The sequence below is a fragment of the Eurosta solidaginis genome, unplaced genomic scaffold (assembly GCF_040869045.1).
Source record: "Eurosta solidaginis isolate ZX-2024a unplaced genomic scaffold, ASM4086904v1 ctg00000221.1, whole genome shotgun sequence".
Classification (NCBI taxonomy): Eukaryota; Metazoa; Arthropoda; class Insecta; order Diptera; family Tephritidae; genus Eurosta; species Eurosta solidaginis.
The window spans coordinates 616726-632780 of NW_027136906.1; the positions used below are offsets into that span (position 1 = coordinate 616726).

Below are 16055 nucleotides of genomic sequence, written 5' to 3' on the forward strand. Positions count from 1 at the left end.
AAATTATATTATATCCCATCTTCATAGTTTTTAATACCTTAAGCATTTCTTAATAATTGAATGCGTATTTGTATTGCATTTGTAAACAAAACAACTTCATGTAAATCAATTACTCCACCTCATATAATCACAATCCTTCCAAATACCTTTCTCCTTGAACACACATATATTAGCCTTTTAAACATACATACGCACACATAGTATATACTTGCGAAAACAACTATGTGTGAAACTAATTCCAAATTACGATAGAAACCTCACCGCTATTATTTTAGTAGCTTTTCTGTGGTGTATATATGTACCTTAAGGTGGTCCCTATAATTATAACTAAAAATTTTTTCCAGGCTAACACTTCAAACGATAATACCAAAGACGAAAAATACTAATATAAATAATAGTCCTGATTTAAGAGAGTTAAGTGGTTTAGCACAGGGGTAAAAATTAAGATTTTTCTGTATCATAGTAGGCTATACTATATATAAATTTTGAGGCTGCTTTGAACTGGCTAGGAGGAGGCGCACGGCGTCTCGAGTTCATATATGCTAAGTATTTTAACGCAGAATTTTACTATATTAGTAGCTATTTTTGTTTCCTTAGGCTCCGAAAATGTTCGGTTCGAGTTCAGCTGAAAAATTCACACATTTTATGAAATATCTCTGCAACTTTTTTTTTTATTAAGGTAGCCTATCCTAGTCACAATAAAACTCAAAACCCCTTCTTAAACTAACCGAGGCTTAGCAGTAAAGTTTGTGATGAAAATATTCGAATTATTCGAAAGCTCTTATATTCGATTAGTTAAAATCCAAAAATCGTAAATCGTCGATTATTCGAACAATTTCTTGTTTTCGATTATTCAAATATACATAGGTAAACATTGAGCGCAAAAACTCAATTAGGGAGTTCACAATATTTACTATATATCGTATTTCGTTAATCATGCTATTGTTGGTTGTTGGTTGCTATGCTGCCCGGCTATGGAGCCGAGCCCGAGTAGTGCTCTAGGCGCCATTTTGATACACTTTCTCCTAGAACCAATTAAATTTTTAGCTGATGTACCTTGCGTATTGTTTTACTCGAACCACTTTGTTAAAACAATATACCTACTGATGTCCTTGATGCGGCAGTTTGCGCACTGGCAGAGAAAGTGAGTAAGCGTTTCCTCGGCACCCTCCTGTCTACAGCTCCTACACCTCACATTGTAGGGGATACCCATTCTACCCGCGTGTGGGCCAAACGCCCTGTAATAGTGGCCGTGATTCTGTATATTTCCTTCCTAGACCTATTTAGTAGATCATCAGTTCTTTTCTGGTTGTACTCTGGCCAGATTAGTTTGGTGATTCTACAGGTGTCCGTAGAGTACGGATTGCTATTTTCCTAAGATAGGTGAGAATGTATCTTTTAATTGATGTCAGTGGTCGATGCACCATGCCTGCTTTCGTGATTTCTAATGATGCACCTGCCTTTGCATTTCATATGCTTTTTCGTTGCCGTCAATGTTCCTGTGGCCGAATACCCAGCTGATTGTGATAGCTGCCTGGTTAGCTGCTTCACGTAGCACCTTCTTACAGTTATCTACGGCTTTAGAGGATGTCTACGGTCATTCTAGCGCTTTGAGCGCTGCTTGACTGTCGGAGTATATGACTACCTCACAGTCTATCCGGTTCTGTAGCAGGAAGATGAAGGCCGTCTATATTCTTTGCAGCTCTGCTTGGAAGATACTAGCTGTTTTTGGAAGACGGATAGGGATTGCAACTTTTAGTTGGTTGGAGAAGACACCAGCGCCGACGCCGCAGTCCATTTTGGATCCGTCAGTGTAGAGTGATGTGACCCCCTCCCTGCTAACTCTGTAGGATGACCAATCCGTTCTAGAAGGTACCTGCACCTTGTAATTCCTCTCGAAGATCAGTGTTTTTGGAAGGTAATCTGTTATCGAGTCTACATCGGCGAGCCTTATTAGGATGTCACTGTGGCCATATCGGTTTTCTTTCCAGCATCTAGAGTCACTTAGTGTGATGGCTGTGCTGATCGCTGTATATCTGATGTGGACAGCCAGTGGCAGCAGGTTAAGTATAACATTTAGTGCGTCCGTCGGGCATGATCTAAGTGCACCTGTTACCCCTGCGCATGCTGCCTTTTGTATTTTGTCTAGTTTTTTAGTGTTGTATTGCTTGTCCAGGGCAGGTCAGCATGCTATGGCTCCGTACGAGAGAATGGGCCTGATGACCGCTGTGTAGAGCCACATCATAAGTTTTGGCTTTAGTCCCCAGTTACTGCTGACTATTCTCTTGCACTAGTAGTATGCGATATACGCCATCTCTACTCTTTTTTCGATATTGGTTTTCCAATTTAACTTGTTGTCTATTACGACGCCTAGGTACTTGGCTCTAGTTGAGAGCGAGAGTTCCGTTCCATTTAGTGAGGGCAGTCGAAATGTTGGTGTTTTCGTTCTGTTACTGAACAGCATCGGTTCTGTTTTACTTGGGTTGATGTTGAGGCCGCATGATGCTAGATATTGTATTAGCACAGAAAATTGTTGTTTTTGTTACACATGTACAAATATTTCTATTTCAATACAACGTTGAAAGGTTTGTCTAGTGTGCAATTTGTGTATGCTATATGTGTATCCAATACATTCAGCCTCCTATTGCTTTAACTTAGGAATTCCTAAATGGACACCTCGGTGATTGTTTAGCAATAGCTGTATATTCCGTCTGAAACTTTCATCGATATGTTCCTGCTCATCTTCATCTCAATTAACACGTAAAAAAAGCACAAAGAACTATTGGATTACTTCCTTGTTCCACAATGATGATGTCAGTTGCGTGTTTTTGACAAATCGCAAGTTTTATTTTACTTTTTTCGTTTCTCCTATGCATTTTTATGTTTATATTTGTATTTTATATTTTTTTGTCTTCTGCTAAACAGCTGATTAATTGGGCGAATAACACACACAATAATATATCAAATAGCACAGGATGCTTATACGTTCGACTATTCTACTGTGCTATTTTAATAGCAGAAGTTAGACATAGTATCAATAATACACTTTGTGAACTCTCTAAATATTTTTTTCATTTTAAACCAATGTTTTTATTTGCTACTCCAGAGCAACAAAAATATGCTCTGTTGCTGCTCCGGCTCTGAGTAGGGCATTACCTTCCGTGGTTTTAAGGATATTTCGTGGTCATTTCGGGATGGTTGTATGGACTGTTTCGGGATCATTTGGGGTCCACATTAGGTTAGTTTGCGGTACTCTTAGTGGGTCATCTCAAGATAATTTTATGGCTTTCTGAGATCATTTTTTGGCTATTTAGTGGTCTTCCGGGTTAACTTAGAAATCAATTTGTGCCAATTTTCTTATGATCTTGGGGCCTTTCTCGGGTTTATTACGGCGTCATTAAGGTATTACTTTGTGATTGTTTCATGATGGTTTTGGAGACTATTTAGATCATTTAGGGACTTATTTGAGGGGCCTTTCTGGGTCCTTTCGAGATCAAATTGTAGTAGATTCATCAAGATCTTGGTGACTATTTCGGAGTTCTCCCAAGGTCAGTTAGGATTCACTTCGGGGAAGTTTCTTAATGGTTTTGAACATCATTTTATAGTCATGTTGAAATTATTTTGGATCTATTTCGGAATCATAAGAGACTCCAAATTGCATTTCTTCCCAATTGTAGCACTTAAGGCTTCTTTGATCACAAGATATATGAGGTTGCAATTATGTTATTCACATAAATATTGATTTTTTCCGAAAATTGTATATACTTATTTATGTTTTTCCCGCAATCAGGAAATTCGGAATATTTTACTTGGGTACACCATTTTCGGGACATACCATTCCAAGATTTCAATATCTACTAATCGATCAAAATAAAGATTCAATAAATAAGATGCATATATGTACATAATTTTTTTTTAATAAACACTCCATACAAAATCGTGGTTTGATTTTGGAAGTCGGGTAATCGTTGAGCTGCGGTTGTTCGATTAACCTAAATAACCAAACTATTCGAATAGTGAAATTCAGTTGATAAAATACAAAAATCTAAAGTCAAATAATTGAATACTTGGGAGAACTGGGGAATGCCACATCGTTTTATCCATGCCATGTACAATAATCTCATCGGACAGATATTAATTTATGGAGTTCTTCTTTGGTGGAAGGCACAATATAAAAAAGCAATCATTAAAGGGCTGAAACGGTGGAAAGGCAAGCATACCCGTGTATGTCTATCGCAATGATCAGTCCACCTCAGGAAAAGTTAAACGTAGTCCACACTTGATGCTTCGTGCAGGGTTTGGCCACGAAGAGAGTCCAACATGTGCAAACCAACCGAATAAGGGACCAACGATATAATATTACATAACGAGGGAGCAACAAGCGGAATCACAATTGACCTTATGTCCAACAGCGACCACATCATGGCAGTTTTTTGCTTCCTGGGGCAGAAGATAAGATATCCTTCAGGGAAGAAATGGAAGGAAGGCTTAGAGAGTGGTAGAGTCATTACAACAATATTTACAGATGGCTCGAAAATGGAAAAGGGAATTGAACCTGCAATTTACTCAAAGAATTTACCTTTCAATTCAGTACCGGCTACCTGCCCTTACAGATATTTGTCGATAGCCAGGTCGCATTGTAGACATTTAAAATGCGTTTAATTCGGATATCGTGCCGACATTGCTGGCATACATATGAATCAGCAATGTCTCCCTTTACTGTGTTCCAGGGCACAGCAATCTTGAAGGGAATAAATTTAAAGATGAGATATCCCGGAAGGGTTCCGGAATGGAAATAAGCGAAGCGAACAGTACCACTAACGCAGCGTTATCTCCTGAAAAAAATCGTGGTATTTGACACTAGGGCAACGGAATTACTGTGGACTAACCTGGATGATTGCGTGGTCGCAATGTAATTATGGCCATGTTTTGATAGGAAAAAAACTAACTTCCTTCTTCAGCTAAACGATACTTCAGTAAGAATACTTACGGGTATCATCACAGGTCATTGCGCTATGGCACCGATGCTCCGACAGAACAACAAGCTTCCTCTGCAGAAGCAGAAGCTGGGATAAGGAGGAAGAGAAGTTAATTCATCACTTTACCTGCTTATGTCCAGGACTGCAAACAATTCGACTGAAAATTACTGAGTTTAAAAATTGGACTTCTACGCATAGAATTTTAGAACTAATCATCAATACTAACTCCATTTTATGTAATTCAAAACTTTGTACAATGTTGAAAGTCTCCAGGGTAAGCATATTTTTTTGCATACCAATTTTGGTATATAATTTCTATGAATTGTGGTGAGTTTGGTTTTGTAGAAATTAGTTCGAAAGCTTCTCGAACACAAATCGGATAATTCTCAGCAACCTTAATACATACTTATCAAACATTATTATTTATATTAGCTAAATATATTTACCTTGACGTTCCTTACGACACAAACTTACTTTACTTTATTCGTATATTTTATTTGCTATAAAGTGATTCAATATTTAGACAGGGTATCACCTAAAATAGTCATAATATGAGTGTCTATTTTTTCTGGCTTGTGAAAAAAATCCTTACCAGGTAAAAGTTATTCAATCAAACGCAGTGCGCCTATTTTGTTATTAACTTGGTAAATAAGTTCAAAGAATACATTTGGCTTTTAATCCATTAGTTGTGTTTTTCCTCCATTATTGATTAAAATCAATCACTTGTCAAAATTCAATTAGAGTTATAGCTCGAGCCGTTTAATTGAAATTTACCGCAAAATATTGAAAAATGTTAGGCAAATCGTCTTCACCTTTAAGTACTGAGTTGGTGGCAAATTTTACCCCTCGTAGTTTGTTTTCTCTCTTACTATCTTCAGTTGAGCGCTATCAATTTGATTCTCTTGGTGCCTTCTTTTTATCCTATCCGCTATTATTCAGTTGTGTTTGGACAGTCGTGGGTATTGTTTAAGCGGACATATACCAGGGCTGGTGTCAAAATTACCATTCGTCTGGGGTTACGTATTACATAATTTTATATATAAAATAACATAATTTTTGTTTGTTTTCCTTTTTGTGATTCTAATGTCATAAATTTTGCTGTGAAAAGTGTCTTTATGTGTTTTTGATTTTTTTTGCAATTTTTTTAAAGTTATGTTTGTGCTTTTTTTTTAGTTTTAAGAAAAGTGGCTATGAAACCAAGTCCTTGTTTTGTTAAACTAAAAGTTCGATTTCTTAAAATTTATTATTTTATTCATTTAAAAATGTGTTTTATTATTCCAATTAAAAACAAATACTTAATTAAAAAAAAATTTTTCGTTGACAAAAATTATTTATAGATTATAAAGGGGTAAAATTTACCCTCACCACAAAAACTACGTCCAAATATTTCACCTCAGTAGTTAAAGGTTAAGGACAGAGCGGAAAAAATATACATTTATTTGGGCTTTTCACGCGAAGTGTCATCACACAAAAAACTTGACTTCTCCGAAATCCACCAAAGTTGGTCAAAATGTTGTCGTTATAGGTTTCATTACCTGTGCAAAAGGAGTGACCGAAATATGAGCGGACTGCGATGATACAGGGTGTCGAAAATTAGCTTTTTTCCATGCAATCTTTTTCAATAAATATTTAGACCACTGAACGCACAAAAAAAAAAAAGATTTAGATGATTCTTATAGAAATTTTTCTGTACTTAAAAAAAAAAAATTATCAAAAAATAAAAATAAAATAAAAAAATTTTAAGCACTTCCTTTATATAAATGGACAAAAATCAGCGAAAAATATCTCCTTATAAAAGGACATATTCTTAACCTTTGTTTTTAAATTTTGACATAGAAATTGCAAAAATATTTATGAGAAGTAAAAATATAAAAGTGGAGCGCACATTACTTGGATTGGAAAGTTGGTAGGAAAGGGGATATGATTAAATTTTTACTTCTCATATATATATGCAATTTCTATGTCAAAAATTAAAAATCAAAGTTTAGCAAGAATATGTCTTTATATAAGGAGACAATTTTCGCTGATTTATGTCGATTTATATAAAGGAAGCGCTTAAAAAATTTTTGTTTTATTTTTTCTTTTCTCCTTTTCTTACATTTTCTCGATGTCTTACCCTATCTGTTAAGTTTTACGCTTGTAGCTCAGTAAGAACTTACATAAAAATCAATCCCAAAATTTCCTCCGTTCCGTTCGATTTTTCTAAATATTGTGCGCCCCCTAGCGAAACTTTCTGTATTGTGTCATCGACCTCTGAATAAAGCTCTAAATTTTCGATATGTGCGCCACCTAACGGAATTTTTTCTCCTTTTATTCCTTTGTCATGGTGTCTTAACCTGTGTCTGAGGATTCATATTTATAGCTCAATGAAAAGTTATTTTAAAAGCGATCTCAAAACACCAAATTTCCTCATTCTTATCTAAATATTTCGATCCGTGCGCCAACTAACACAACTTTTGTCTCCTTTTCTAAAATTTTCTCCGCGTCTTATCCTACCTGTGAAGTTTTATAGTTATAACTCAATGAGAACTTACATAAAAATCAATCTCAAAATTTCCTCCATTTCGTACGATTTTTCTAAATATCTCATCTCGTGCGGCCCCCTAGCGAATCTTTTGTATCGCGTCATCGGCTGTCATCGACCTCTGAATTAAGTTTAAAATTTCAAGTCTCTAGCTCATCGAGAAGTTACTTAAAAGCTGGTTTGAAAATTTCCAAATTCTTATCTAATTATTTCGACCCGTGCGCCACCTAACGGATTTTTATACCTTTAGTGAACATGAAATGGTATATTAACTTTGGTCCGATGTTTGTAGCTTTGAGAAATATAGAAGATAGACTCACCATTAAGTATACCGAATTGATCAGGGCAACGAACTGAGTTGATATAGCCATGTCCGTCTGTCTGTCCGTCTTTCTGTTTGAACGCAAACTACTCCCTTAAATTTTGAGATATCTCAATGAAATTTGGCACAAGGATGTATTTTTGTATTATATTTGACATTTGTCGGATCCGGTAGGTTCGAACCACTATAACATATATCTCCCATACAACCGATCATTCAGATAGAAAGATTTTTGGCCATTTCTCCCTTAATTTAGAAAGTATTAACGTGAAACTCGATGATATATATTTTGATATATCATAGAAGATTTTCTGAAAAAAAATCACTTTGATCGGAGCTATATATAGTATATATCTCATACAACCGATCTTTCAGATAGAAAGATTTTTGGCAATTTCTCCCTTAATTTCCAATATAAAAACGTTAAACTTATATTTATTCTAATATATCATAGAAGATTTCAAGAAAAATCATTTCGATCGGAGATATATATATAATATATCCCATACAACCGATCTTTCAGATAAGGTTTCTTGCCATTTTTATACTCAGTTGAGCAGAGCTCACAGAGTATATTAAGTTTGATTGGATAACGGTTGGTTGTACATATATAAAGGAATCGAGATAGATATAGACTTCCATATATCAAAATAATCAGGATCGAAAAAAAATTTGATTGAGTCATGTCCGTCCGTCCGTCCGTCCGCCCGTTAACACGATAACTTGAGTAAATTTTGAGCTATCTTGATGAAATTTGGTATGTAGGTTCCTGAGCACTCATCTCAGATCGCTATTTAAAATGAACGATATCGGACTATAACCACGCCCACTTTTTTGATATCGAAAATTTCGAAAAGCCGAAAAAGTGCGATAATTCATTACAAAAGACAGCTAAAGCGACGAAGCTTGGTATATGAGTTGAACTTATGACGCAGAATAGAAAATTAGTAAAATTTTGGACAATGGGCGTGGCACCGCCCACTTTTAAAAGAAGGTAATTTAAAATTTTGTAAGCTGTAATTTGGCATTCGTTGAAGATATCATGATGAAATTTGACAAGAACGTTACTCCTATTACTATATGTACGCTTAATAAAAATTTGCAAAATCGTAGAAGGACCACGCCCACTTTTAAAAATAATTTTTTTTTAAAGTAAAATTTTAACAAAAAATTTAATATCTTTACAGTATATAAGTAAATTATGTCATAATTCAACTCCAGTAATGAAGTAGTGCAACAAAATACAAAAATAAAAGAAAATTTCAAAATGGGCGTGGCTTCGCCCTTTTTCATTTAATTTGTCTAGGATACTTTTAACGCCATAAGTCGAACAAAAATTAACCAATCCTTTTGAAATTTGGTAGGGGCATAGATTTTATGACGTTAACTGTTTTCTATGAAAATAGGCGAAATCTGTTGATGCCACGCCCAGTTTTTATACACAGTCGTCCGTCTGTCCTTCCGCATGGCCGTTAACATGATAACTTGAGCAAAAATCGACATATCTTTAATGAACTTAGTTCACGTGCTTACTTGAACTCACTTTATCTTGGTATGAAAAATGAACGAAATCCGACTATGACCACGCCCACTTTTTCGATATCGAAAATTACGAAAAATGAAAAAAATGCCATAATTCTATACCAAATACGAAAAAAAGGGATGAAACATGGTAAGGTAATTGGATTGTTTTATTGAAGCGAAATATAACTTTAGAAAAAACTTTATAAAATGGTTGTGACACCTACCATATTAAGTAGAAGAAAATGAAAAAGTTCTACAGGGCGAAATAAAAAACCCTTAAAATCTTGGCAGGTATTACATATATAAATAAATTAGCGGTATCCAACAGATGATGTTCTGGGTCACCCTGGTCCACATTTTGGTCGATATCTGGAAAACGCCTTCACACCACTCCCTTTTAAAACTCTCATTAATACCTTTAATTTGATACCCATATCGTACAAACTCTTTCTAGAGTCACCCCTGGTCCACCTTTATGGCGATATCTCGAAAAGGAGTCCACCTATAGAACTAAGCCCCACGCCCTTTTAAAATACTCATTAACACTTTTCATTTGATACCCATATCGTACAAACATATTCTAAAGTCACCCCTGGTCCACCTTTATGGCGATATCTAGAAAAGGCGAACACCTATAGAACGAAGGCCCACTCCCTTTTAAGAATATTCATTAGCACCTTTCATTTGATACCCATATCGTACAAACACATTCTAGAGTCACCACTGGTCCACCTTTATGGCGATATTTCGAAACGGCATCCACCTATAGAACTAGGGCCCACTCCCTTTTAAAATACTCATTAGCACCATTCGTTTGATGCCCATATTGTACAAACGCATTCCAGGGTTTCCCTCGGTTCATTTTCCTACATGGTTATTTTCCCTTATGTTGTCACCATAGCTCTCAACTGAGTATGTAATGTTCGGTTACACCCGAACTTAACCTTCCTTACTTGTTTATATTAATCTTAAGATCCTTTAGGTACATCTGTTCACTATATATTTCTTATCTTATACAGTGTATTATGTAGAGATTACGAATGGGATAAGATTATTTTTCAGCCCCACTCATGAAAAGTATGAAGTCTTCGGCACAGCCGAAGACAGTCCCGTCCTTACTTGTTTTTCCTTATGTTGCATTGTCACGGTGTTCTAACCTATGTGTAAAGTTTCACGTTTGTAGCTCAATGAGAAGTTACTTAAAAATCGATTGCAAAATGTGTATGAAAAGCGGACAAACTTTCAACCACCCTAATATAAAGGAAGTAAAAATGGAACTCATTTTTATACCCAGCTGTGCTTGTACACAGGGTATTATAACTTTGATTCGATAACGGTTGCTTGTACAGCTATAAAGGAATCGAGATAGATTTAGACCTCCATATATCAAAATCATCAGTATCGAAAAAAAATTTGATTGAGCCTTGTCCGTCCGTCCGTCCATCTGCCCATCCGTCCGTCAGTCCGTCTGCCCATTAACACGATAACTTGAGTAAATATTGAGGTATATTCACCAAATTTGGTACACGAGCTTATCTGGACCCAGAATAGGTTGTTATTGAAAATGAGCGAAATTGGACGATAACCCGCCCCCTTTTTATATATATAACATACTGGCAAACACAAAAAATCTGATTATTTAGTAAATAATGCACCTAGAATGTTGAAATTTGACGAGTCGACTGATATTGAGACTCTTGATAAAAATTTGAAACAATTTTTTAAAATGGGCGTGGCACTGCCCTTTAAACCTATCCTAACAAAATTCGGGAGCCATAACTAGAAGAGAAATTAGTTCAGCATTTGTGTATAGCTGGGTATGTAATGTTCGATTTCACCCGAACTTAGACTTCCTTACTTGGTTTACGTTAACTCTGAGCTAAAAAAATAATTTCCTCTTCTGCAAGTGAGCTTTAGTCAAGTATCTCTACGCATTTAGTAATCACTTACATGCAAACCTTAATTCAAGTCAAGTCTATGGTAAGTAACGAGTAACAGAACAATTTCAATCGCGGGTTTAGACCAGCGTGCAGAATATCCAGGGTTGGATATATAAATATAGATTTAAGTAAGTCAGATTCAAACTGATATTTATTTCACCCAAGCAGTGGATTTCCGAACTGGAAAATCAAACTGAGTTACCTTACTTTGTTTATTTGTTTTAGTTTTAAACATTATTTTCTAAAATGAGAAATTTTTAATTGAAAAATGTGGAATGAAAAACAGAACTCTCTAAATAATAATAAGCATTAATGAATTTAAAAATCCAATCCTGAACTGAAAACATAAATATTTTTACCGCGGAACTTGGTTTGTACTAAAAAATAAATTTTGTGGAGATGGTATGAGTAAGGTGTCAGCTCACACGAAGACAACTGCATTTTGTTTGAAGACTTTTGCTATAATATATTAATCAGTAAAGAAAGAAAGAAAGTATTTTTATCAGATGCCGCCTACGGAAACAGAGGAAGAAGGCAGCACCATCGCGCTGGAAGGACCAGGTGGACAAAAATTTCAATTCAATTAATCCTCACAGAATCGACTGGCGCGCCTTGTTGGAAGACCATAACCGTTTAAATGGTTTAGTGACAATTAAGTAAGTAATTCGGTCCACCAAACAAGGACTTCATAGTATAGGATGGACTTTACAACGTCTGTTGGTATACAATGAACGAGAGAGTGCGATATATCACATGTGAACCCTAGCATTCTTTTACATAAATAAAGTGCTGTCGAGGCATTCTTCGCTCTCTCATCCACTTCAAATTGCTCTCTAGATTTATTACTAGATACCTAGATCAACTCGGGACCATATAGTTTGTTGTAAATCTTTTCCTGTTGGCTCTCAAACCGACATAAGATGCTGAGGTATAAATATCGCTAAGCGCTCGATCGAAGAGCTAATTGTTGGAAGGCACTTCAAGTTTATGACAACTGCAACTTTGTATGCGTGCGCCGCAAGTTTTTCCTACATCGAAATGCCTGAACAGTTGATTGGTGAAGAGCGTTTACAGAAGGGGTAATAATACTCCGCCCTGTGGCATGCCCCTATCTTTCGATTTTATAGCCTCATACAGCCCCTACTGCGAATTTATCTTCCTGCAATTAAGCAAGCAGCGAACAGTCTGGTTTGGGCTGAATCTACTTTAATGAAGTTAAGACCCTCTATAATCGCTTGACAAGAGACACTGTTCAAAACTCCGGCAATATCTTAAAATACTTCCAATATGTAGTACTTGTTTTCCAAGGCTCCCTGAATGTTTTTTAGCCACCCTATGCAGTGCCGTGTCTACCGCTTTTCCTTTGGTGTACATTGTCATGTTTTGGAGAAGAGTTTTTCTGGCGCACTATCAAATATTTTCAACAGTAATGATATTAAGCTTATTGGTTTGCAGTCTTTGGGATACATGTGACTGATCTTCTCCGCCTTTGATAAAAAAATTACAGAAACAGATATGCAATAGTTGGGTACATGATTCAGTCTTATGCAACTATCGAACATTATTCTAAGTCATTCCACGATCGCTCTACTCGATGTTTGTAACATGGTCGGGAATATACCATCTGCACCCAGTGATTTAGAATTAGAAAAAGTCTTCACAGTGAATTTGATATTGATATCAGTCACTAAACACGGCTTTACCCGCTCCGTGATCGAAGTTTAACTCATGTCTACTGGCTTATTTGCATCATTTTCGAATGTGATGTGTGCGTCGAGAAGCGATACGAGGGACTCTTCATTTCTACGTGTACTTTCCCTGTTATCTCTCTTTATTAGTACCCGGACTGTACCTGCTGTAGCTAGAAATGTTTCTTAAGTATTTTGTTGCTGCTTTGTATGGAACTTGAGCCCAGGACCTTCGGAGTCCTGCGCGTTTATGCTACTACTTAATATATAAAAAAAAAATGTAAGGTGCGATAACCTCCGAAGAGATCTAAGACGGAGCTTCTATTCTAATTTGCGTCGTGCTGCTCTTGATTTTCCCTACAAATTGACCGGACGGGACCTACATGTTTTATGCCGACTCCGAACGGCATCTGCAAGGCAGATGAGTTTTCACTGAGAGCTTTGCATGGCAGAAATACACACAGAGCGCTTGCCAAACACTGCCGAGGGGCGACCCCGCTTTAAAAAATTGTCTTCTAATTGAAAAACCTTATTTCTAAAATTTTGATGTTGCTTTGCCCGTGGAGTGAACCCGGAGCATACGGTGTGGTAGGCGAAGCACGCTACCATCACACCACGGCGGCCGCCCATCATACCACGCGGCGGCTACTAATATATATATTGAGCCAAACTTTTTCAAAAAAATATTTATTTCAAAACATGAAAATATTATACAACGTTAAAAGAAACACAATCTTTTAAAGTCATACAAATTTTATTCGAAAAATTAACATAAATAAAGTCATAACCAATACGACTTTATGCTTTAACGTATAAAGGATTGGTTTCCGGTCCTGATATTCTGAGACTTCGAACAGGCTAAACACTTGTTAAAATTTTTCTAGCGCAGAGTATAATCCAATAAGACAAAAACGTTTCCAAATCTGAAGTTAATATATTTCTGTTACTTACCGAAAATCGTAAAACAGGAACATAGAAATATCCATTTAAGCATTACAGCCGCCCCCGCTCTCATTGACATAGTGTTACTACGGCCAACAAAAAGATTGGCAATACTAAAAGCCTTTATCTCTGCCATGAGTTTTATCAAAATGAACATTCACTAATTTTTTGATTTTTGTTTCAAAGCAAAGCTTAGAATTTATTGAATACAGCATCCGTTTTCACTTCAAAAGGCATTTTATTATACTGGGACTATTCATATGCGATGCGCTGGAATACTTCACTTTGAGGTTTCTATAACCATCTCTTTTCTTTATGAATTTCTTTTTAATTTCGACCGAAAGTCACATCAAAACAAATATATAGACATGTTTGCTGAATAGATATGCATATAGCAGATATGTAGCCAGTATTTATTTCTGATGTATGGCAACGCTAAATTTTTTAATTTTTCTTCGACGCAGTACTTTCGTTTCCGCTTTGTGGCCTGAACACATTCAGTTTTTATTGAATTTTATGTTTGAGTTTTGATACTTTTTGTGTGTTTGATGCTGGAAATTTACGTGCCCTATGTACTGCATTTATATACATGCATATATATTCAATTCATTTGATGCAAATCACTCAGTTTCAACAGCAAACATTTACAAACACACACACGTTGTGTTCAGCTACGGCTTATTACAAATTTTTGTAATTTCTTCTTTACATTTTGTTTTTATTTAATCATAGCTTAGCAAATTTATCATATTCTACCGCTTTTATTTATGTTAGCAACGATCTGATATGCTTTTATACGGTCATTAATCTCTTTAAAGTAACGCGCTTAATCTGAAAATAGAAGGCGTTTTTTTAGATAATTAAAATTATTAAAAATACAAATATATACAAATATATATACATAGAATGAAAATAATATATTATAATTATTCGAAAAACAAGAAAGTGAATTTTTATCAGTCGAAACCAAATATTGAAAAGACGCTTAGCTGCCTAAGCGATGAAATCCTATTCGTAACCAGTCACGCCGTCTGTCCCTAATTCGCGACAACTGACGCCAATTAGGAGACCCAAGGCAACATTGTGGCTCTTAATTTTTTTTTGCTGCAATACTTTTGTGTTCGCTTTGTGGCGTGAATATATTCCTTCCTTTGCTTCCAACCTGCGGTGTCAACTAAAATCCGATGTCAGGATTCCAAACCTCGTACACATATTAGAAGCTTCGCGAGCCATACGCCACCTAGTGAAGTGTTTCTCCTTTTGCTGTAGTGGGCGCTTTCAGCGAACACGACTTTTGATCAATCATTGTGTGATTACTTTCTGAACGTGTCGTTAAATATTTTTGATCCACTCAACGGTTGGGATTTTACGCCAAATTACTGAGCATACAATTTTTTTGGCTACACTTGCTCAACGTGTTCATTTAGCAAATTTCCTATCACTCAAATGACGGAAACATGTTTGCAACCTATCAACAAAAATTGTGTTCGCTCAAAGCGCCCATTGTCAAGCTGGCCTGGACCATGTGTAAAGTGCCAATCGATTGCCAGATTGCATATTGTCTAAATGGATTTTTTGTACATATTGCGGCGAATGTTGACATCACACTAGGCTAATTAATAATCACACAACAACAAAAACATGGAGCAGCCACTTTATGTACAAGTACACATTAAAGCTAGCCACACTTATGTACAAGGCAACGAAGAGATACCTCACACACACAGATGTAGTCATCAGCCGAAATTTTTACTCACACATGCACACGCATATATGTATGTAGCTCAATTACCAAGCAGGAGATACAGCAGTTCTAGAAGCGAAACGTCTAGACCTTAGTAGAAATATGCGGACGCGACAACAGCAGCGCAAGCTGAGGAATGATTATTCAGTTTTGATTAACACGCGCTATTGTGAAGTACGTGATATTGGAGTATAATTGTACTACTCCTAAAGTAATCTAAATAAAGACCAGTTTGCAATACTGAATATTGGAGTGATTTATTGAACAGTTTAGCGATTAGAACGTTAGCAGAAGGTTTGAAATAAGCGGAATTTACCAAAATTCGTTACAATAATCTTTTTATATCTCGATACTTTCTCATCAAGAACAATTTATCATTCTGTACTTTACAA

At 36.0% G+C, this 16055-nt stretch overlaps 1 protein-coding gene across 1 annotated transcript in view; it reads right to left on the reverse strand.

Moving 5' to 3' along the window:
- The window catches only part of LOC137235753 (uncharacterized), a 184912-nt gene extending 170786 nt beyond the window's left edge, over nucleotides 1-14126 (reverse strand). Inside the window, exon 1 of the mRNA XM_067758609.1 lies at nucleotides 13929-14126. Coding sequence (XP_067614710.1) covers nucleotides 13929-14076 — 148 coding nt within the window. The 5' untranslated portion in view covers nucleotides 14077-14126. The remainder of the gene's footprint in view (nucleotides 1-13928) is intronic.
- Between the last annotated feature and the right edge of the window lie 1929 nt (nucleotides 14127-16055).